The 23,659-nt window shown below is 40.0% G+C and overlaps 1 protein-coding gene and 1 long non-coding RNA gene across 12 annotated transcripts in view; one reads left to right on the top strand and one right to left on the bottom strand.

Moving 5' to 3' along the window:
- CEP78 (centrosomal protein 78) overlaps nucleotides 1-10,442 on the bottom strand; it is a 39,525-nt gene extending 29,083 nt beyond the window's left edge. For 6 of the 8 annotated variants that reach the window (XM_036122977.2, XM_036122970.2, XM_036122972.2 and 3 more), the window contains exons 1-6: nucleotides 9,956-10,442; nucleotides 6,166-6,338; nucleotides 5,999-6,071; nucleotides 4,854-4,957; nucleotides 3,233-3,407; nucleotides 1,180-1,293 (exon numbers count right to left, since the gene is read on the bottom strand). In XM_036122977.2, coding sequence (XP_035978870.1) covers nucleotides 1,180-1,293; nucleotides 3,233-3,407; nucleotides 4,854-4,957; nucleotides 5,999-6,071; nucleotides 6,166-6,338; nucleotides 9,956-10,208 — 892 coding nt within the window. In that variant the 5' untranslated portion in view covers nucleotides 10,209-10,442. Of the gene's footprint in view, nucleotides 1-1,179; nucleotides 1,294-3,232; nucleotides 3,408-4,853; nucleotides 4,958-5,998; nucleotides 6,072-6,165; nucleotides 6,339-9,955 lie in introns of those variants that run through there. The other 2 variants (XM_036122978.2, XM_036122980.2) reach the window with 2 other exon arrangements.
- Nucleotides 10,443-10,510: 68 nt separating this feature from the next.
- The window catches only part of LOC144379995 (uncharacterized), a 122,371-nt gene continuing 109,222 nt past the window's right edge, over nucleotides 10,511-23,659 (top strand). For 2 of the 4 annotated variants that reach the window (XR_013443635.1, XR_013443632.1), the window contains exons 1-2: nucleotides 10,511-10,576; nucleotides 20,504-20,622. This is a non-coding gene — a long non-coding RNA (uncharacterized LOC144379995). Of the gene's footprint in view, nucleotides 10,577-13,745; nucleotides 13,830-17,857; nucleotides 18,090-20,503; nucleotides 20,623-23,659 lie in introns of those variants that run through there. The other 2 variants (XR_013443633.1, XR_013443634.1) reach the window with 2 other exon arrangements.

The following is a 23,659-nucleotide window of genomic DNA, read 5'->3' as shown; positions in this document are numbered from 1 at the left end:
CGATCCCAGAACCCTGGGACCATGACCTGAGCCAAAGGCAGATGCTTAACGACTGAGTCACCTAGGCACCCCCAGCACTTGCTTCTTTATTACTATTTCCTTCATACCCCACACCTGATCTATCTGTAAGTCTTATTAGCTACCCCCTCAAAACACAACCTGAATTCAACCACTTTACCAGCTCCAACCTTCCACCCTAAGGTAAGCCATTAACAGCCTGTATTTGGACTCCTGAGGGGAGTCACAGTCTCCAGACTGGTCTCCTCATTTTCCTTCTTTATCTCTCCCCCATCCCCAGGTCTATTCTCTACACCAGTCATCTTATTGAAACACTATTCAGATCAAGTCTTTTTTAGTTCAAAATGCTCCACTCACTTAGAATAATCCGTGTCCTTACTCTGATAAGATCATGCCCGTGGCCAGCTCTGTGACCTCACCGCATCCCACGCTCTCCCTCACTCGGTGCTCCGGCCATGGTGGCCTCCGTCCTTTCCTTAAACACTCTATCCACCCTGTCACCTCCGTGCCTGTGTATGCATTGCCTCCTGGTGCTGGAAGCTGCCTCCTCCAGGTCTCCCATGGCCTGCCACTCTCTTCATTTAGCTTTCCCCTCAAAAGTCGTTTCTCCAGTGAAGCTGTCCCTTGACAAATCTAATACAGCCCTATTACCCCCTTCAGGGTCTTTATCTTAAGGTGTTTTTGTACTTCCTGCTATCTAAAATTACTTCACGTATCTGCTCACTTATTTCTACCTGAACTCCTCCACTAGAACGTAAGCTCTACGAGGGTAAGACTTTGGTCCATCCGTTTCACTACTACACTCCTAGTGCCTAAAACCTGTGTCTGGAACACAGAAAGGATTCAAAAATTAGTTGCTAAACTGAGAAATGAATGAAATGCTCTTTCCAGGAATGTAGAGGTTCCACAGGAAGGCAATAATTCTCTTGGTGGAAGGTAGCTCATTATCTAAGTTCATCTTATTCGAGTGGCAGCCAAGAGCAATTTACAAGTATAACTCATGTTAAGTAGTAAATTATCTGCTAAAAACACAAGGGAAGTACAAGATTAGAAAAGTATAGCATTAGGAAAGCAAACACATTAGGTTTTAAAAACTGTCAACACACGAACAAATTCTTTCTGTTTTGCCATTCGTTAATCATTAAAAAAGGTGTGACGTACCAACGAGTGGATTTTTTCTTACATCCAGAATGACCAGAGTTCTGTTGGTTTCGAGGGCCTTTAGTAAAGCCTTTCCTCCTTCATTGGTGAGGCCACATTGCTGCAGGTCAAGTGCTTTCGATGAAAGACAAAAGGTCACTTGCCAACTCTACACAGATTTAACATATAGACAACTCTCATGTATTCATGCATGTAAGATTTCTGTACAAGAAGTCATGGCAGGTTTTTAATCTTGGGTATTGAAAAAATAAAAAACAGAAAAGTATACACACACATACAATAAAAAATCCAATAAAAAATTCTTGGATGGGCCATGATTATCCTGCTCTTAGTACCAATAAATCACCCAACATATTTTACAATTACAGAGGTGAAGAATAACTCTAGATAGTCTATGAGTGAAAAACATCACAAAAGGAGTCTCGGCTCATAATCAGCAAGGATGCTAGTGGTGTGTAGACCTCACAGGCAAAAGCTGGGTGGCGCTCAGAACCTGCGCTGCGTTCTTTTGATATGCTCTTGAGTTCTAAATCACTCTTAAAACTAGTTAAAAGGAAAAAGCAAAATGGCAGATATGCAATAATTGTTAGTTTTACAAGAAAAAAAGACAAAGAAAGACATTTAAGAGGATGGAAATAATAACGAATCCAAAGAATGTATGAATAGGGAACATATGCTAAGAACTTATCATGAAAGAATGATAGTCAAGAACACTCTCTTTAAAAGGTCAAAGAACAGAACAAATGATCAATACTAGTTCTGAGGCTGAACAACGTTTAAACAAGGGATCATCACAAAAGCACAAGTATAAAAAACATTACATAAGAGGAAACCATCATATTAGCCCTTTTTAAAAAGTGTCGTGTAAACCATTACATTAAAGTAACTGGGGTCTTTTAAAACCCCATGACACATAGAAATAAGCCAGATATACGGAAACAATATGATGAGATCCTTATAAACTCTTACCACAGAATGGACAAAGGATATAATTAACCAACTAGCCAAATAAATAAAAATAGCCACTACATGTCACTAGTATGTAAACTGAATACAAATTAAAATAAAATGAGATTGTTCCATCAGATTAGGTCAAGATCATGTAACAAAAACCTTGAAAATGTGCATGCCATTTTGACCTAGCAACTCTCTAAGAATTTAACCAAAGGAAACGAGACGTAGGCAAGGATGTGTATCAGAGTACTGTTTTTAACAGTGAAAACCTGCAAACAGCTCATATATCTAGCAAGAATGAATAAGCTTAAGTGTACTATGGCACATTCATATAATGGCACAGTCACCAAAAATGATGTGGGAGATGTAAATGTACTGACTTCTTAAGATGCTCATACTATATTAAATGAAAAAAGTTTTAAAGTTTGGAGTAATCCCACTTCATAAAAAAGGGAGGGTCATTCACTTTTGTAGTGTTACAGTTTTTTAAAAGTGACACAAACCAGTGTTTGTGAGGGGAGAGGCCTCACATGCACTGTTAAGGTGGATTATAAATTGGCACAGGATTTCTGGATGGTAATTCGCTAACATGCAATAAAAGTCTTAAAAATATGTCATATTATAAGGTCCTTCCATTTTAGTAACTTAATCTATAGAACTAATGCAACGGTCACAGAGATGTGTTCACTATACATTGTTCCTGACAGAGAAAAGTACAAAGTGTCTAATTTCAAAGAATGATTAAACTATTGCATATCAATATAATGGATACCACATGATGCATCATTAAGTAAAAGAGCATGAAATAGTAATTGAACCATGAATCCACTTTTTTAGTCTCTGAAGTGTACAAACACATCTATAGAAAGATAAAACACTGAAAGTACACCAAAATGGGTATTAAGATTATGGGTAATTTTGTTTAGTTACTCTGTATTTTCTGTAAAGAATATATAAAACTCTTAGAGAAGCTTAAAAGCACAATAAAAGGTATTGGAAAAAATAAGGCTTAAAAAAAAATTCCATGACAGTGGTATCAAGCCAAAAGCTAAGCATATTTAACATTTAAAAATTCAATATTTTCCATTTTAGAATTTACCTCTAAGCCATAAATCCTCACTGAGAGATTCTGCAAAAGCACTTGCGCCCAGGTCACCAATGAGCGTGTTGCAGTTCAAAGTGATGCGCCTCAAACCAGCCATACAGTCCAGATCAGGCCTCCTGTAACGAAGACTCTCAGCCCAGATTTCTTCATGCCTTCGCATGGTCTGATACTTCAAATATTTAACAGGATGAAATTAGGACATTTGGATAAGGTGGCAGGGTATGCGTTCTGAGGATGGCTTATCATGTCAGAGATTTACACGTACATACCAACCCGAGAGACTGAGCAGTAGATTCTAGCTCAAGAGTCTCAGCGACCCCGATTCTAATTTGCCAGTGATTAGATTCTAGCCACTGGGTGACCTGTGGTTGATTAGTTACACATACTTTGACAATGAATTACATTCTATAAATTTTATTTTCCTTATCTGCCAAGTCAGGGAACTGGTTCTAAATTCTGTTATTGTTGAGGCTCTAAGTTCTATCATTCTGTCCTCCAGTGGTTTCTAAACACTTGCTTGGGCATCCGGCAAGTAAACTTCTGTAACGTGTATCTTATTTACTGATAAATTATATACACGAAGTTATACATTCAGTTCTGCATATATACTTCACCTACATTATAAACTACACAGTTATTTTTTAAATGCTACGAAAATAAATATAGAGGTTCTAATATTTTCTTCCCCCAACCCAATGGATCTCACTACTTTAGAGTACGCACACCAACTTTAGAGACCTGCAGTATGCCAAGGCAGTTTGACCTGCCTCAGGAAATTGATGGTTTGATTTTTAACCACAGATAGAGTCATAAAGACATATTCAGTTCTCTATGTTCATAAGACAAACTTGGTAACAGGAAACACTGACTTTAAAAGAAATCTTATTCATGCTCGAGCAACAAAAGACTCAAAGTTCCTATGCCAGTCTAAATGGAAAATCATTGGTGCTCTTTTTCTGTTAACAATAACTTATAAAAGCAACGAGTGGAAATCCCAGCAAAACACTTCCATGCTTATTATGTGCCAGGCACTATTTTATACAAACTAGTTCATTTAATCCTCATAATAAAGCACAGAGGCTAAGTAATGTGTCCACGGTGATAAGCTATGAAATTGGTGAGCTGGAATTTGAAACTAGGTTATTTGGCTTCAGAATCCATGCTCTTGACTGTTTTCTATATCTGGGGTCAATGGACTTGCTCTGTACAGGCCCAAAAGTAAATTTTTCAGCTTTGTGGGCCATACCGTTTCTGTTGCAACTACTTAACTCCACTGGTGTAGGACAAAAACAGCCAGTCACTAAGCAAGCAAATGGGCGTGGCTACGTTTTAAAAAAACTGTAACACCAGGTGATGGGCTGTTTTCAAGAACTAAAAATACATGAAAGTATTATTTATAATGTATTATACATTAGATCTCTTATTCCTAGGATTAAATGGACTACCTTTCCTAAATGGTAGAACCCTAAACTGAAAACTGGTCATATTCTTTCAACAAAACTAAAACTGCAATCACATGTATCAAAAGACAAAAAAGATCTGCCATCTTGTATCAAAATATTAATGTGCTTCAATCACAGAATATGTTTTCACGAAAGTTTAAACATAAAATCACCTTTAAGATCTTGGCCATGTGATCTGCTCCCTGCCATGTCAGATTACACCCCGTGAAGTTTACTGTCTTAAGAGTGATAGAGTTCTTTATACCTTGACAAATAACTAAAAGGAAAAAAAAAACCACACACACAATAAGATGAAGAGCCCACACAGTCTGGTCAGTCTTGACTTATTTGCTTTTCCTGAGTCTACTGGAGGTTTATAGCTGTAGTCTTTAAATCACTATCTACAATCTTCCCAGGCAACTGATGGATTGGTGCACTCTAAAATATGTCAGTAATAAACTGGTTATTCCAGTTTACAGCAACAGTTTAATTCTATTTAGATGCTAAAATTGAATACTCCGAACCTGGCAAACTTTATTCCCAACTAGGCAGTAAAGTACTATATACCTTTTGAGACATAAGAAAAAGAAAAACCTAAAATGCCTAAAACTCTTCCTATTTTCACTTCCAATGATATAACCCAAACTCAGTTACCAGTTAATTTAAATGTCAACTATAAACCCAGAGTTTTATTAGGTGCTATGCAATATACTATAGCAATAGAAGACAGAACATGTCAAACTCTTAGTTCCCTCAAATTAAAATGCAGCCTTCCTTACCACCCCAGACCGCTAGTGGACACAGTGAACACACTAATTCTTCAGGACCCCAATCAACAATCACTTTCTCTGTGATTACCTCCATGATATGCCCCCACTAACACCACTGAATTTGCCGGCCTTTTATATGCTCCCATAGCACTTTGCATAGATTTCCTATTTTAGTACATAACACAGTGCATTATGTAATTATGATTGCATATAGATGTTTTAACTCTTTAAGGATAATGATTTTTTTTGTCTTTACATTTTGCTATTTCCCTTCCCATAATTATTCCTTGATAAGAAAAAGATGAACAAAATAAAAAAAGAGAAAATACAATATAGTAGATATTTGTGTGGCTTAACATAATCTTAGTGGAACTGGTTCGGAGAGTATCCAGCATGACACACTTTCAGTGTACAGGTGAGAAGAGACCAAGGTCTGAGCAGGCACAGGAGACAATCCAAGGAGAAAAGGTACAGACAGCAATTAACATGCATGCAGGGAGAGTGAGATCAGTCTGGTGGCAGGAGACGTAAATAAGACTGAAACTTACTTTCCAAACCTCCATCTCCAATTGGGCAATTTGCAAGAGACAGGTGCACCAGAGAGGTGGATTTATTCAATCCCTTTAATGGGGAGAAAAAGTTAAAATTTTTATGGGTTTAGTTTCCCCCAAAAGCAAATATCCAATGTTTGCAGGACACATTGGAGAAGACTTACCTTTGTCAAAATAGTTAAATCTCTCTCTCTCAGCACTAGTCCATTTAGCTCCAGGTTCTTTAGAGCACTTGATACACTTAAACAGCATTTGAGAGCTTTACATAACTGGAAGGTCACATCTTTGTTTCTTATCGCAGGAACACGACTTCTGCAAACTTTACTTTTGTCAGAACCTAAAGCAAAATTATTGTAAAATACGTATTATCACCATGAGAAAGCATCTGCTCTGTGCTAAGGCAGAGATGACCCATCCTTAAATTCTTCTTTACTTTTTTTTTTTTTAAAGATTTTATTTATTTATTTGACAGAGAGAGCGAGAGAGCACAAGCAGGGGGAGCAGCAGAAGGAGAAGGGGAAGCAGGCTCCCTGCCAAGCAGGGAGCCCGATGCGGGGCTCGATCGCAGAACCCTGGGATCACAACCTGAGCCAAAGGCAGACACTTAACCATCTGAGCCACCCAGGCGCCCCTTAAAACCCTCTTTACAGAGGAACACATGTAAGCTCAAAACGTCAACCACATGAGATACAGAAATATAAACTATGTGCACAGAGGTTCCTATGAAAGCACAACGTTACATCTAAGTGATGGCTTCAAGATAACCCTGAAGTTGAATCTAGAAAGAGAATGACCCCATAGTCTGAGTGGGAGGCGCTTAACTGCAGAGACCTGTGCAAAGACATCCAAGCCTGACACCTGCTGGCCACGGAAAATACTGCAGATGGGGCCGACTAAAGGCTAGGGTACGGGGGGAGGGGACAATACAGAGGTTGGCCAAAGCAAGCCTGGGATAAAAAGCCTATGGCTTTGACCCCAAAGCTGATGAGGACAGCGGCTACCACTGGCACAGTAAGGGTGCCTCTGCAGGTTAGAAAAAGGTACCTAAATCAGACAGATTAGAAAAAGCACCTCTTCCTCAGGGCCAATTAGCCCCTTGGGGCTTGGCAGAGCACAGCTCAGATTTCATGCTTCCATGCAGAACACAAACTGTGCAGCCAATACACAATAATCCTGTGCTGGCGAGCCATTACAAGCATTATTTTAAGCATGTATTTTCATTTTAGAAGATTACTGGAGGGGCGCCTGGCTGGCTCAGTCGGTTAAAGCATTGATTCTTGGTTTCGGCTCAGGTCAGGATCTCAGGGTCCTGGGATCGAGCCCCATGTTGGGCTCCATGCTCAGCGTGGAGTCTGCCTGTCCCTCTCCCTCTGCTGCTACCCCTGTGCTCTCTCTCTCTCTCAAATAAATAATAATAATAAAAAAGACCACCGAAGCCCAGTAAGCAGATGAACTGAGGGAAACTGAGCTCAGAGGCAGCAACACCAGCTAGAAGGTGGTGAGGTGGAGCGCCTGGGTGGTGCAGCTAGTTAAGCGATGGACTCTTGATTTCGGCTCAGGTCCTGATCTCAGGGTCCTGAGATTGAGCCCTGCGTCGAGCTCAGTGCAGAGTCGCTTGAGATTCTCTTCCTCTGCCCCTCCCTCTGCTCATGCTCTATCTCTAAAATAAATAAAATCCAAAGAAAGAAAAAGAAAGGAAGGAAGGAAGGAAGGAAGGAAGGAAGGAAGGAAGGAAAGAAAAAGAAAGAAAGAAAGAAAGAAAAAGAAAGAAAGAAAGAAGAAAAGCTGGTGAGGATAAAGAAGCAAACCATTGAAATCTACAGCCTGGACCCACTGGATGCAAGAGAAAACAAAGGTTCAGTGAAGGAATTCTGAAGAGTGGTCTCTATGATACATTTTTCTTACATTCAATGTGAAATATTAGGCAAGATTAAGTACAGTGGCCTTGACTTTGAGGTCTCTCCCCACTGTAATTGCTTCTGATTTCTAAGTTATTACTTTGGATAAATCAAATCCCTTCAGAGGTATGGAACAGTTCCTACACCTGCATGAGATGTAGAGAATAATGTGACTTCTCTTCACCAGGGGATAAACTGGAATGTCCTTACAGAAGAGATAACAGATAACGTAAAACCTAGAACCTAGAAAAGGGCCAGGCACATGACAAGTGTTCAGGTTTTTTTAAAAAAAAATCAGTAGTCATTTCCTCTCCTGGATCTTCACATCCTCCTTGTGTGCTGGCTACTCTGTCTCAGCTTATAAACATACTCAAGTGGGTCCATTTCAAAAAACATCTTTCAGGCTTAGTATTTTCTAGATCTTCTTTGTGGGTTACCTCAGTTTCTCCCATACCTTCAAACATTCCCCCATAAAGCCCAGATCTGCACCTGCAGCCCCGAAATGTCTAGCAGACATGTTTGGATGCCCCACAGGGCCCTCTCAAAGCATTAAGAATGAAGTGAGATTCTCTCCCCAACCCCAATCCCCTCCTACTGTGCTCTGCGCCTCACAGAAAGGTGCTGCTAGAAATTGTCACCCAAGCTTACGCTCCCCCTCTGCTAACTGGTCACCAGGCCCCATCCATTGTCTCTTTGATCTCTGAAATCCAGTCCTCCCTTCCTATACCTTAATTTGGGCTCTCGGATTACAATTCACCCTCCTCCCAATCAACTGCCTTCCATATTTAGGTCAGGGCAAGCTTCTAAATCAAAAGCCCATGTCATCATCCTTAAGTGTCTCCCACAACCTTCGGGATAAACATCCAACCATTTGATAGGACAAACAAAGCCCCTCCCTTTGTGGCCCCCACCAGGTTTCCAGTCTCAGCTCTCACTTCTTTAAACCCTAAGTTCTAGTCCTGCACTTTAGTTTTGCCATATTTTCTTATAGTTCTCAAACTTTCGCACAAGCAGCTCCCTCCTGCCATCTGAGCAGCCTCCACACATCCTCAGAAAGGAGGCACCTCCTCCAAGAGGCCTTCCCTGAACATTCCCTTCAGTGTTCTCTGCTTTGCAGCACCAGAGATCACCTCTTCCAGAACACTGACTACTGTGCTTGGGTTTACTTGTTGCCTCCCCCAGTAGAAGAGGAGATCCTCTAGGCCAGGAGCCTTGTCTCCAGCGGTGTTCGGTGCTGGCTGAGCTCATTTGAGTGCCCGGAAACTTTATACAAACAACCTGCGTAATTTTTTTTTTTGTAAAAATTATTTATTTTTAAAAATTCCAGTGTAGTTAACATACAGTGTTATATTAGTTTCAGACGTACCATACAGTGATTCAACAGCTCTACACATTACTCAATGCTCACCACCGTTAAGTATACTCTTAAACAACCTGCTTAATTCTAAGAACCCATGATAAAAGTAGTTTTAATGCCACTTTACAAGTGTGGGGATTGTAGTTCAAAAGTAACTTGCTCAGGCCACACAGTGTAAGTCCTGGAATTCAAACCCTAGGCTCCCTCCACATCTGTGCTCTATCCACTATAAGATGTCACTAAAAACAAAACAAAAACAATTTTTTTTTTTTCTCCTAACAGAGCTTTGTCTTATTCAAAACGAAATGAAGCAAAAGGCTGGGATGTATCACTTTTCCTAATGGCTGTGTTCTGTCAGGCTAAATCATTCAGAAAACCAGGTAACATCTGTCGAATGCTTAATGATGTCCCCAACTGCGCCAGGTGCTTTACAAGCAGTAACTCGCTGCATCTTTGCAATCACCACATACAGCGCGTCCTGTTAGCCCATATCCCGGATGGGAACGCTGAGACCCACGGGCCTGCAGTAACTCGCCCCGGGCCACTGAGCTGGTGAGAGTCCTAGACCGCACGCCCGGTGTGCTGCACCCAAACCACAGCACCGGCCACCCGGGCTGGCGTCCGGCCTCCACCGGACAGCGTCTGAAATCCCGCTTCGCCGCACCGACACTAGGGCCCCTGGAAGCGGGAACTACAAACCTGTTTCGCCAAGCCACGGCTGGAAGAAGCTCTTGATAGAGACTAGGGGCAGATCTTTATTAATCTTGAGGGTGCTCAGGAGCGGCGCCCAGTCCACGATGCGCAGGCGGTCGGCATTGAAGTCCAGCACGCCCTCCCGCAGGCAAGCGCGCACCGAGGGCAGCGGCACCGAGTCCTGCAGCGCGCACAGGTACTCGTAGTGCGAGAAGAAGTCGGCCGCGCTGTCGCGGCGCAGCTTCACCGAGTCGATCATGGCCCGGGGGACGCCGGCGGCGGAGACAATGCCCGCTGGCCTCCGGGAGTGCCGGGTCGCCCACGGCCAGGCGGCTGCGATCCCGCGGCCGCGGAGGATCGGCGGCTCGGCCCGAAGACGCAGGGTCTCCGGCGCCAGCTAGGCCAGCCCCTGGACGCCGCGCTCCCGCGCCGACCCCCGCCCTACGGCGCCGGCCGTTGGCTCCCGCCTCACCGTCCTCCGCGGCGCGGGACTTCGGTTCAAGCCGGAGGGCGGAGCCTTTGGGGGCGGTGCGCGGAGACGTCAGCACGCTCGCTGTGCGTCAGCACGCAAGCCCACGGGGCCTGAGGACGAGAGGCGGGACCTTCCGGGCGAGTGAGGTGCGGAAGGTAGGCGGCTTTCGGAATTGGGGTTTGCAGAAAGGCTTTACTGGTCGAATAACGGTGAGCGATAGATGTAGAAGCACATTTAAAAAGTGGTAAAAAATAATAATAAAAATAAAAAGTGGTCTAAACTTCTGACAAGTGCCGTGCTTGCACCGCCCGGGAGAGAGGACACTTAATAAGGGAACGACTGAGTGGATGTCCACTGCCGTCCATTAAATCTTTGCTGTCTGTGTTAATTTCTACAAATAACTCTTCATTTCTGTAGTTTCTGCTTACCCCGCACGGTTGTTGGCATATTGTAAAGAGTTCCATGAATTCAGGACGTTATTGTGATTACTAGTTATCACTTCGTTTTGTATTGACAATGATGGTTAGCTCTCTCATAACTAGTACTTTATGTCTCCTAGGCTTTTTTTTTTTTTTTTGAGTAAAGCGATAGAAGTTTATTAAGTGAAGATACAGAAAAAGCTCTCAAGAGTGAGAGGGGTCCCAACAGGGTTGCCAGTGAGGGCCTTTAGGGTTGGTCTTTCTTTTTTTTTTTTAAAGATTTTATTTATTTATTTGACAGAGAGAGACACAGCGAGAGAGGGAACACAAGCAGGGGGAGTGGGAGAGGGAGAAGCAAGCTTCCCGCGGAGCAGGGAGTCCGATGTGGGGCTCGATCCCAGGACCCTGGGATCATGACCTGAGCCGAAGGCAGACGCTTAACGACTGAGCCACCCAGGCGCCCCTTAGGGTTGGTCTTTTATAGAAAGCTACCAGGGACTTAAATCCTTTTAACATTTCTATTGATAGCACCATTGAGCAAGGACTAGTCATAACACCTTCAATGACTTCCTTCCTTTTTAGGGTCCCGTTGGTTATTCCTTGTTGGTCGCAAGTGATTATCATAAAAAGACACCTACCCCGCACGCCCTAGGCATTATTTTTTAAAAAGATTTTTATTTATTTATTTGAGAGAGAGAGAGAGCGCGCGCGCACAAGTGGGGGCGGGGAGGCAGAGGGAGAGGGAGAAGCGGACTCCCCACTGAACAGGAAGCCCCAGGCCGGCTCGATTCCAGGACCCTGAGATCGTGACCTGAGCTGAAGTCAAACCTTAACCCACTGAGTCACCCAGGCCCCCCTCCTAGGCATTATTTTAAGCACTGTTTAAGTATGAAAGAATTTAATTTTCCCAACAACTCCATAAGGAATATACAACTGTATATCCACTAAGTAGGTAGAACTCAGATAATTGGCCTCTGAACCTGTATTTGTATACAGTTTGTAGAACGGTGATAATCCTTTGGTCAGGCCTTAGGTGTTACGTTTACAGCATTCCTTTTCCACTGTAGAACCAAATTAAAATGGAGTCACTTATGTCAGGGATAGAATGAAGATGGTCAATTGCCACACATAAAGGAAACTTAATCTAAGTTACAGGAATGTACAGCTCTGCTTAGAAATCAGCAAAGGACACCAGCCAGTCCCCAAATGCCAACTCTGATCACACCTTCTCTGGACTTCCTTGATCCTTTGACTCAGCTATCCTGATCCAAATAAGATAGACGACTAGGCAACCAGTCAGCTGGAAAAAACTGAATAACTGCTGCATTACCCCATAAAAATCCCTTAGCCTGCAAACGACTCAGAATTGATTGCTCCCAGAGCTTTGAGTTCCCTAGGTTGGAGGTCAAAAGCCTTGAAATAAGCTCATCCTTCTGTTTTGTTTTATTCAGTATGTGGAGTTTGGTTTTTGACACCATCCACTGGTTAAGTGGGATCGTTTTACCTCTTATTCACTGTACTTCACCCCTGATCCATCCTGCCATTATTCCCAGACTTCCAACCCAACTTACCTTCCCATGGAGCCTCAATGCAGATGCCTTCTGCGCATCTCTAACACTGATCTTCTCTGGACCTGGTTTCAGCACAACAAGTTTGTTGGATCCGTCACAGACCTGTCTCAATCTGGTCAACAACATAGGCTGTCTTATTTTAACTGCCCAGTCATTCCCATTTCTTTTTTCCATTCCTTTACTTACAGCTCTTCACAATGGCTCTTCCAGACTTCCTCTACTCTTTTCATGTCACCACTAGACACTGTGTCCCTGCTCTCTGATCTGAAGAGGATACCTCTTACTTCACCAGGAAAATAAATTTTCAGAGATAGACTTCTTCATCTTCTTTTCATGAACTCTGGCTGCCTTCCAATCCATGCCTCGTAATGCAGCCACCACCACTTCCTGTTCGAATCCTTCCATGACTTCGCATTTCTCTTAGGATAAAATAGCAATGTGTTGTTACATTCTAGAATGAGCTCCTTATCTTACTGTACACTGGCACTTTGAGTATCTGGTCTACAGGGCACTGCATCCCCTGGACATGATGGGGGCATGATCTCTGCAGCCTCATCTTGCACCCCTCTCCCTTTCATTTTTCAGGAGTCCAGCCCACAGTGGACTCCTTTCACACCTACATACTAGTGGTTCATTGTCCATGCTTACCCCTCTACATGAAATATCCCCTTCAGTCTGCACCTGGTTAATGCCTCCTCATCTTTATCAGGTCGTGTGTCACATTGCCAAGGAAACATTCCCTTATCTGTTCTATTCATCAAATCCCCCTACCCTAAGCTCTCATAACACCATGTACCTCTCATTCATAGCCTTCATCACATTTCACAGCCATTTTAAGATAGTTACTCACCATATGGTCCATGAGGAAGAGATCACGTCTGTTTTGCATCTCCAGTGACTAGCACAGTTACGACATGCTATATGTAACTATAACACTAGTTATAACACTTCTTAAATGAACAAATGAATGTACCTAATCAGTGATCAAGCCCTGGCAGTTTTTCCTTTATAGCGTCTCTCATACTTCTTTCTTCTATTTGCGTTGCCATTACTCCACCATTTATTATTTTACATGTGGATTATGATGATTGCTTCAGAGAATACTATGTCTTCCTACATTCAGGCTCTCCTTACATCATTTATTACGCCTCCCAGGGTTCATGGATCATGCTATTGCCCTGCCCAAACCTTCCATGACACCCATTGCCAACACAATAAAGCCAAACGTTTAAGAATGACATTTAGAACTTTCCACAATTTGGCTTTAATTTCACTTTTCAGACTTGTTTTTAACCTATGGGTCTAATCATCTCTACATCTTTGCTCCCTTCCAGCTCTACGTATTATGTCAAAAACTCTTCTAGTCACTGCCCTTATGTCTCCTTCTCTGGGAAAGCTTCACTGAGAATCCAAGCAAGGTATGGATCCTTTCTCTCCTCTAAACTTGTGAACAGTTTATTTAATAGGACACACCTGGAACTGCCATAAGGCATCTGCATCTTCTCTTCCCTGCTGGTATCTAAGCTCTCTGAGAGTGGGGATACATCTCTGTGTTCTGTGTAGTTCTCAGCATTGCTGTTATACACATAGTCAACCTGGTCAGTGAATATTTGGTGAATGAATGAATGAATGAATGAATGAAATGAGTTCTCTGGCTCTTTCTCTCTTTTTCTACTTTTCAAGGTTCTGTAGTTAGTTACATTTGGACAATAGGCTGCTTCATATCAACGTAATAACCAAGCTCACAGAGTGTTGCAAATAGCTGCTAAGAGCATCCCTCCGCCACTTTAGAACAGCTTGTTCCGTCTCAGATGAAGAGCAGGATTCCATCCTTATTAAGTGCCTTTGTTCACTTGGCCTTTAGAGACACTGGGGGCATCAGTGCTCTACATTCAGCAAAATGCCTATTTTGATTATAATTTTCCCTTGTGAATAACAGCTATCCAAAGATGTTCCTGTACAATTTTTCATCCTTTTGTAGTCATAAAATGTATTATAACTACATACAAGCATAAAATAAATAGAAAGAACTCTGTTTATATTTGATGAAAGTTTAGGGAGAGGTCTTTATGGCACATTACCAAACTTGTTTGGGGAAATTTTAACCATGTGAAATGTGTTGGAGAGGCACCAAGAGTTCAAGAATTCTCACAATTTCTGAGGACACAGTTGCCTCACGTATAGGCACAGTGGCAGCCATCTGTGTAACAATAGTTTGGAAGGTACTGTGTTAGTCCACTCATGCTGTAATAATGTGGAACACATCATCCTAAAACTTGGTGACATCAGCAAGATGTTGGGTTTTTTTTGATGTAGGGGTTAGCTGTGGTGACTCTGTTTTAGACCTCCAGATGGCTGGTTTTGCTCCATGGTTGGATCCATTTGAGGTCTGTCCCACACATCTGACCCCAGGGCCCAATGGAGGGGTAGCTGCCTCCAGGGCACACTCTTCTCGCTGTGGCCACTGAAACACGAGAGGTGAGCCCACTTAAGCCCATTTAAGACCTCTGCTGGCATCATATCTGCTCACACTCCATTGACCAAAACGTGTCCCAGATCGAGTTGTATTTAGAATATGTGCATACATTTAAAGTTGGGTGATCTCACAGAATATTGCTCTTGGACAATGTGACCTTGGCACTTTGATTGACATTTGTGTACTTGATAAGCATCACAGAAACTTTTCACCTTTGAGAACTTTATGAATTTGTGGAACAATTTCTGTGGGAACAGAGGAAGGTATACTTTAGAACTCAACTATTGTTATTGCATTGCTGGGAAAAGAATTGATGATGATAAGGTCAATACAAATGAAAGATTTGAGATTCACATCTTCCTTACTAACATCAACAGTCTATGGAACATTCCTGGGGAACTGTGATGGTAGCTTTATATGCTTTCTATCACATTACAGTTTGCCAAAGCGACTTAAGTAAAACATACATAATATATACATCTTGTTTTAGTTTTCCCCACCACTCCACCATGTATCATCAGTGTATCACCTAACAGATAACAGAAACAGAAACTGAAGGAATTCATTGCTAGCACACCTGCTTCACAAGAATTACTAATGGAGGTTCTTCAGATGGTATCAGACAAATCCGTAACGACAAAACAAGACAAAGAATTCCGATTAAAATAATGGTGTAGGTAATTCTAAAAAAACAAAATAAATTCACATTTCTCCTTTCTTAACTGATTTAAAAGTGCATAAATGTTATATTATTGTGCACATAACAGATATGTAGTATATTTGACAATACGGGCAAAAGAGGCAGTGAGAACAAAGCTGTGTTAGAATAAGAATGACACTAGAGCATAACCTGAATCCCTAGGAAGAAATGAAGAGAACCAGAAATGGTAAATAAACAGATTAACCTAACAAACCCTATTAATATTTATTTGCTCTTATTTCTTCTCTCAGTTCCCTTAAAAGAGGTAAGATTATTTACAGTCATACTTATGACAATGTGTTGTTGAGTATGGGATGTATATAAATGTAACAAAAGCAAAAAAGGATGAGGGAAGAGAGGTAGATAAAAGTTTCTATATCTGACTGGAATGAAGTTAGTTTAAATTGAAGTAGATTCTGATAAGATGTAGATTGTAAGCTTTAGGACAGCCATTAACTAAAAAAAATTGATAATAATAAATGGAATGAAATGTTACACTAGAAACTATCCATTTAATATATAAGGAGACAATGGAAGAAGAATAGAGGAACAACAATAACAAAAACCCCCCAAAACATGAGACATGTAGAAAACAAAAGGTAAAATGACATAGACCTTACCATATCAATAATAAAATTAGATGTGAATGAATGAAACAATCCAGTCAAAAGGCAGGATTATCAAACTGGATAAAAAATAAAAAACATGTTATCTACAGGAGATACTCCTTAGATTTGAAGATATAAATACATTCAAAATAAAAGATGAAAAAATGTACATCATGCAAATAGCAGCCATAAGAATGCTGTAGTGGCTGGGGCGCCTATGTGGCTCAGTCGGTTGGGCGTCTGCCTTCGCCTCAGGTCATGATCCTAGGGTCCTGGGATCAAGCCCCACATCGGGCTCTCTGCTCAGCGGGAGGCCTGCTTCTCCCTCTCCCACTCCCCCTGCTTGTGTTCCCTCTCTCGCTGTGTCTCTGTCAAATAAATAAATAAAATCTTAAAAAAAAAAAAAAGAATGCTGTAGTGGCTATACAAATACTAGACAAAATAGACCTTAAAACAATAGTTGCTGGATATAAAGAGGGAGATTTTATGGTGAGAAAAGGGTCAATCCATCAGGAAGACATAAAAATCATTAACATGTGCAACTAATAAGAGAACACCAAAATGCGAGAAGAAGATAGCAAACAAAATACATGAAGAATTAAAGGGAGAAATAGAGAATTCAACAATATTAGTTGAAGACTTCACTACCCCAGTGTCAATAATGGATAGATCAAGATCAAGTAGGCAGAAGATTGATCAGTGGATAGAAGACTTGAGCCATGCTATAAATTAACTAGACCTAACAAAGATCTGTAAAACACTCAACCCAACAAGACTTAAATTCACCTTCTTCTCAAGTACATATGAAACACTCTCCATGGTAGGTCATGTTCTAGGCCATAAGACAAGAGACTGAAACCCACACACTCTGCAGATGGGAATGTAAAATAGTGCTGTCATTTTACAAAACGGTCTGACAGTTTCTCAAAATTTGAACATAAGAGTTATTCGTGATCCCGCACTTTCCACTAACAGATATATACTCAACAGAAGTAAAAACTTAGGTCCACACAAAAACTTTTAAGTGATGTTCATAGAAGCATATTAATAATATCAAAAGGTGGAAATAACCCAAATGTCAATCTATTGATCAATGAATAAACAAAATGTGGAATATTCATACAACGAAATATTTTTCAGCTATAAAAAGGAATGAATTATTGATACATGTTACAACATGGCTGAACCATGAAAGCATTATGCAAAGTGAAAGAAATCACTCACAAAAGACCACATATTATATAACTCCATTTATTATGAAATGCCCAGAATAGGCAAATCTGTAGAGACAGAAAGTAGATGGGTGGTTGCCTAGGGTTGAGAGGATTGAGGAGAATGGCAAAAGACTACTGATGTGTCTTGAGTTTTTTGTGGAGGGACAAAAATCTTCTAAAATTGGATTTTGGTGCTGGTTGCACAACTCCGTGGATTGCATTGAATTGCTTACGTTAAATGGGTGAAATGATGGTAAATTATGTAATGTAAATTATATCTCAGTGCTGCTAAAATTATGATGAATTTTATGCTTAGAAATTTGAAAATTCATCCAAAATTACATTTTCTTAAAAAATGCAACTGAACAATAACCCAAGAAAGAAAAGAGTATCTAATAACCTTGATTAAGTACCTTTACAGAAAACAATTTCCAGAGATAACTGACTTTCTTGGTAAATTCTTCCAAATATTTAGGGAAGAAATAGCAATCTTACTTAAAAATCTTCCAGGAAACAGAAATAAAACACTACTCAAATCCCCTTTTTTTTTTTTTTTAATGAAGCTAGCATAAGCTTCAGACCAAAGCTGAAAAGAATATTACAAGAATGGAATCACAGGCCAATTTCTCTTCTGAACATGCATGGAAAAATTATAAACAAAAGCACAACGTGTATCCATGGTATGTAAAACTATAATACATCCCAACTGAATTGGTTTTATTCTGGTGATGCATAGTTGGCTTACTATTCAAACATAAAACAGATCTCAGGAATAAATTCGAATGGAAAGAATTCATTTAAAAAAGAAGTAAAAAAAAAAAAGTCAATCAGGAGAAACACAAGAGTGAATAAACACAACAGATAATGCCTTATGAAAAATAGATGAAAAATACTCCATAAATTATGGAATATTCTAAAATTTTAAAATACAAAAAGCAGTTGAAAAAGATTCAAGAGAAAGTGACAAATACTGAATATAGGCAAAAAAAAGAAATCAAATATACAAATGATAGGAGCACCAAATGAATAAAATCAAAGCAAGGAAACAACAAATACTAACAGTATAATTTAAGAACTTTTCTAAAATAATAATAGAATAGTAAAAGTAATACTAATAGAAACTGCATATTGAACAAGTATATTACATACCTGAGAATAGTAAGTCAGAATGATCAACACCAAGATGTATTCTAGAGAAATATTAGACCTAAAATGGGAGGTTGGAATTTTAATCCTAACAAAACTAACTTTTAACTATAAAGGGTACAGACCAACTATTAATCAACATGCAAGAACTCAGGTTATCTTAATTCCATGAACCCTTATGAAGGAAACTATTAAAGAAAAAGTATCACACAGCCAAAATGACTGGAGATAATCAATATAAGTACGGCTAGTGAGCATTAAATATAGTACGGCTTGTAGAATGAGAGGTAAATGAGGGTTAAACAGGAAGGACTATCATATGCAAAGGCTTTATGCTCTGGCAATGTAGTTATCAGTCCTACAGATGACAGAGAAACACTGAACAAACACCAAATGAAGTTAGAACTGTTTTCAATCATTGTTTATTAAACATAATATTGAAATTGCAATTCTGAGTCTGTTCTGTGAGTAATATGGAATGGAACAAATGAGAAATTATGGAGTATTCTATTTTTTTTAAAAGATTTTATTTATTTGAGAGAGAGAGAATTCGTGCACACGCGGGAGGTGGAGCAGAGGGAGAGAGACAAGCAGATTCTGCATTCAGTGTGAGCTCGATACAGGGCTCAGTCTCAAAACCCTGAGATCATGACCTGAGTCCAATGCTTAACTGACTGAGCCACCCAGGTGCCCCTGGAGTATTCTAGTTATAACATCCGTTGTGAGCTAGGGAACTTGGGTTCTCAGGATGGAGAAAATAGAATACAGAGGTAATATAGAGGAGGTTTACTAAAAACTGCAGTGCTGAATTAGAATTATCTGTCTATAATTAATAAGTCATTTTAGCTGTATATATATTTTTTAAAGATTTTATTTGAGTGAGAAAGAGAGCATGTGTGCATACAAGTGGGGGAGGGCAGAGGGAGAAGGACAAGCAGACTCCCCACTGAGCAGGGAGCCAGACCCAGGGCTTGATTCCAGGACCCTGAGATCATGACCTGAGTTGAAGGCAGATGCTTAATCGACTGAGCCACTCAGGCAAGGCATTTTAACCACATTTATATAGATAAAGGTATTTAGGTCTATGTCTATATCTATAAATTTGTATATAACTATATACTATGTATATAATTATATATGAAAAATGTGTCGAACACGCACACACAGTCTTTGTCTATTGAATAGGCCTAGAACCAATGATCAACCCAGTAAAAAAAATATCCATAGGGCTCAGATTATGGTCTTCAAATGGCTGATTTAAGGTCTCTGGTGCATTTGTGTGAAATATACTTGGAAAATTTTGTGAGACCAAATAACAAGGAAGTTATCAAAGAGCACCATTTCAAAAGGACTCAGTGGCCAAAATGTGAGGAGGCTTTCCGTGGACAATAGAACAGTTTGAACTTCAGTGGGATAATAATTACAATGAATTAAAATCCATCAACTACGTTTAAATCCATGGGTTTCTACAGACACCAAAAAAAAAAAAAAGTCAACTTATGAGGATCATTGGGGAAAAATTCATTATAATGAAAACTGATTTTTAAAATGGTAGAGGTAGAATTGGGTGGGGTGAGAGAATAACCAAAATTTTATCCTGCCTTTCCAATGTGAACTGTATCACTGTGAAACCAAATTGTAGATGAGGGGATAGATCTCTTCATAAGTTTTCCTGCCAATAAGTGGAAAAGAAGTGATCAAGTTAGAATATCACAATTTTGCAATCTCTGATGAATTTATGTTGGGACCTGGCAGAATTTGGAAATGCAAGATTAACTCATAAGAACTATGGGTTCTGGTGATTGAAAAAAATTTGTAAATTCACTGAGTATCAGTGGCTCCTGACATCACATAGAGACCAATAAGCAGACATTATCTGCTCCCTGACAAATGGTAAACCACAGTCTATAGTCTTCCCAAAAGGATTGACTAGTTTCTTATTTTCCAGGAAACATAGAGGACAGAGGAACATATTTAATTACACCATGGACATGTACTCAGCAAAATCCATATTGTGGGGAACTCTACAAGTCAAGTGGCCTGTATTCTTCAACAGATTTATTAAAGGTCAGTAAAAGGATGGAAAGGTGACTTACAGAGTAAAAGAGAATAAGTCATTATTTAAAACAACAAAACTAAACCATGCTGTCTAGGGATACAGACTTGGATGATAAATTTATAAGAAATTTAAGGATGAGTCAATTATAAAAGTGAGGAAAATGATTACTTTTTGGAAGAAAGAACTTATAATTGGATCAGGACACCAGGAGGGGCTTCAGGCAAAGTTCTATTTCTTTAACTGGATGGTAATTACAAGAGTATTTGTCTTATAATATCATTAAGCTATATATTTGCCTTTTGTGGTTTCCTGACTCTATAACATATTTTATAACAAAAAATGTTTTAAAAAATCAAACACCTAGGAATAAATATAACAAAAAGTTTATGAAAACTCTATATGGAAAACTAAAAAACTTTGAGATAAATCAGACTTAAATAAACGGATATCACTGGTCATTGATTGCATGATTCAATATTGTAAATCAGTAATCTCCAAACTTTCTACAGATTCAATGCAGTAAGAATCAGTATCTCTCCTGTGTGTGTGTGTGTGTGTGTGTGTGTGTGTCTGTCTGTAAATTGACAAGCTGAATCTAAAATTTATATGAAGATTCATAGTAAGACATGAAAAAGAACAAAGTTGGAGGACTATATATCACACAACATGACTCATTAAAACTATGATAATTAAAACAATGTGGTACTGACAAAAGAATAAAAATAGAGCAATGGAAGAGAGCAGCAGGTTTGGCCCCTACCCAGATAGATAAGGTCACTTCATTTATGACAAAGGTGACAATACAATGGATAAAGGATTTTTTTTTCAATAAATGCTTATATGTCATTTATGGAAAAAATTTATATTGATCCTATGTCACTCCATATACAAAAGTCAATTCCAGATGGATTGTTGATCTCAGTGATCAGCAAAATGATCACTGAAGAGTGAAAAGGTAAACCAAAGAGTGACAGAAGATCAATATTCATTTCTGACAAGAACTTTGTTCCCAAAAAAGTACTTGATTCCAGAAAAAAACAGACAACCCAACAGAAAAATAGGCACTAAGCTTGAACAGGCACTTCACAGAATAGAATATCCAAAATCACTCAAAAAAACTGTGACAAGGTACTCATCTTAATAAGGGAAAAGAAATTTAGTTAAAAATTTAAAACACAATTTAATTAATCACGGAAATGAAAACCACAATGGGATACCACTATACGCGCACTATAATGGCCAAGATGAAGAAAGCTGATGAAGAGGCGGAGCTGCTGGAACTCCCACACACTGCTGGTAGTAAATCAATATGTGCACTTTAGAAACTACTGACAGTAGTGTGGGAAGTGAAGGTATATGTAGCCTAGGACCTGGCAGTCGTACTCCTAGTATATACTCAGCACATATGTGTATATATATATATGTCCCAAGAGGCCTGCAGAAGAGTGTTCAAAGAAGCACTATTTATATAGCCCCAAACTAGAAATAATCCAAATGTCTATCAAGAGCAGAATAAATAAGATGTAACTTAATACAATAGAATACAACAAAAGTGAATGAACTCTTGCTCCAAGCAGAAATAATGGCTGAATCACAAATTTCATGTTGACTGAAAGAAGCCAGATGCAAATGAGCACTTACCATAAATTAGTTATCTGTTGCTCCATAACAAATTACCACAACATTTAGCTGCTTAAAGCATACATTTCTTTATCTCCGTTTCTGTGGCTCAGGAACCCAGGTGTGGCTTAGGCAGTGCCTCTGCCTCAGTGCTGTAATTTAGGTTGTCCGCGGGAGCTGCCGTCTTGTTTGAAAACTGAACTGAGGGAGGATCTGCCTCCAAGTGTGCTTATTTGGTTCTGGACGGGACTCCTTCTTCATAGGTGACTGGCTGGGGGCTGTGACCTCCTTGCCTTAGGGTCTCTGGTGGTGCAGTTCAGTGACACGGCAGTTGTCTTCTATCAGAGGGAGCAAGAGGGAGAACAAGGTAGGACCTTTGTCCACTAATCTTGGAAGTGCCATCTCTCACTTTTGTGACATTCTATTGTTATACGTAAGTCATGAGTTCCAGCCCATACTCAAGGGGAGGAGATGACACAAGGACATCAATACCAGGATGCAGAGGTCATTGGAACTCATTTTGAAGCTGCCTACCACCTGATGTGATTCCATTTTTGAAGTTCTAAAACAGGTGAAATAAATCCATGATGAGAGGAATCGGAACTGTGTATCCCGATGGGGCTTTGGGTTGCTGGTAATGTAAGAGTGCGAAGCTCTTGTTCCACAGGGGTTCTTTATAAAAACTCCTTGCAACTTCTGATTTGTGCACTTCTGAATGCATGTTACATTTCTACTTTAACATTTACTTAAAAATAAAGAGTTAGTTTTCTACCCTATAGGCTCATCCTGCTGATAAACAACTTTCATTGTCCCTAATCATGATCTTCCCCCCTCTCCTGGGCCAGGCAGTAAAATACAAACCCAATTTATACTCTGCCACTTAAAAGCTGACAATTTAGCAAAAGTGCAGACAGCATTGTGTTTGGAAAAAACATGGGTTAAGGAGTCAGACTGAAGTTCAAATCCAGGTTTCACCACTCACTGGTTGTGTGACCTTGGTCTTTATTTTCCCTGTCTGTATTATTAGTATGCATCAGAGGATTGCGTGGTAAACTAATAACTAGAAATCATACAATACACACCTATTGTAAAAGGACTTGAAGTTCCTCCAAAGACTCATAATGGCTTCTTTCTTCTTCTTTTTTTTTTTTTTTTAAATTTTATTTATTTATTTATTTGAGAGAGAGAGAGAGAGAACCTCAAGCTGATTCTGTGCTGAGCCTGGAGCCCAACATGGGGCTTGACCCCAAGACCCCGAAATCATGACCTGAGCTGAAATCAAGAGTCAGACGTCTAACCGACTGAGCCACCCAGGCGCCCTTCATAATGGTTTATAATGGCAACATCTGTACAATTTCCTCACATCACTATGGCCTTCATGCTCAGGTTGGCCTGACTCCCGCGCCTCTGCTCATCCTTACCCAG

Source organism: Halichoerus grypus, chromosome 14 (assembly GCF_964656455.1).
Source record: "Halichoerus grypus chromosome 14, mHalGry1.hap1.1, whole genome shotgun sequence".
NCBI lineage: Eukaryota > Metazoa > Chordata > Mammalia > Carnivora > Phocidae > Halichoerus > Halichoerus grypus.
The sequence above is the reverse complement of the archived record's forward strand: the minus strand, read 5'-3'. Positions and strand labels throughout refer to the sequence as shown.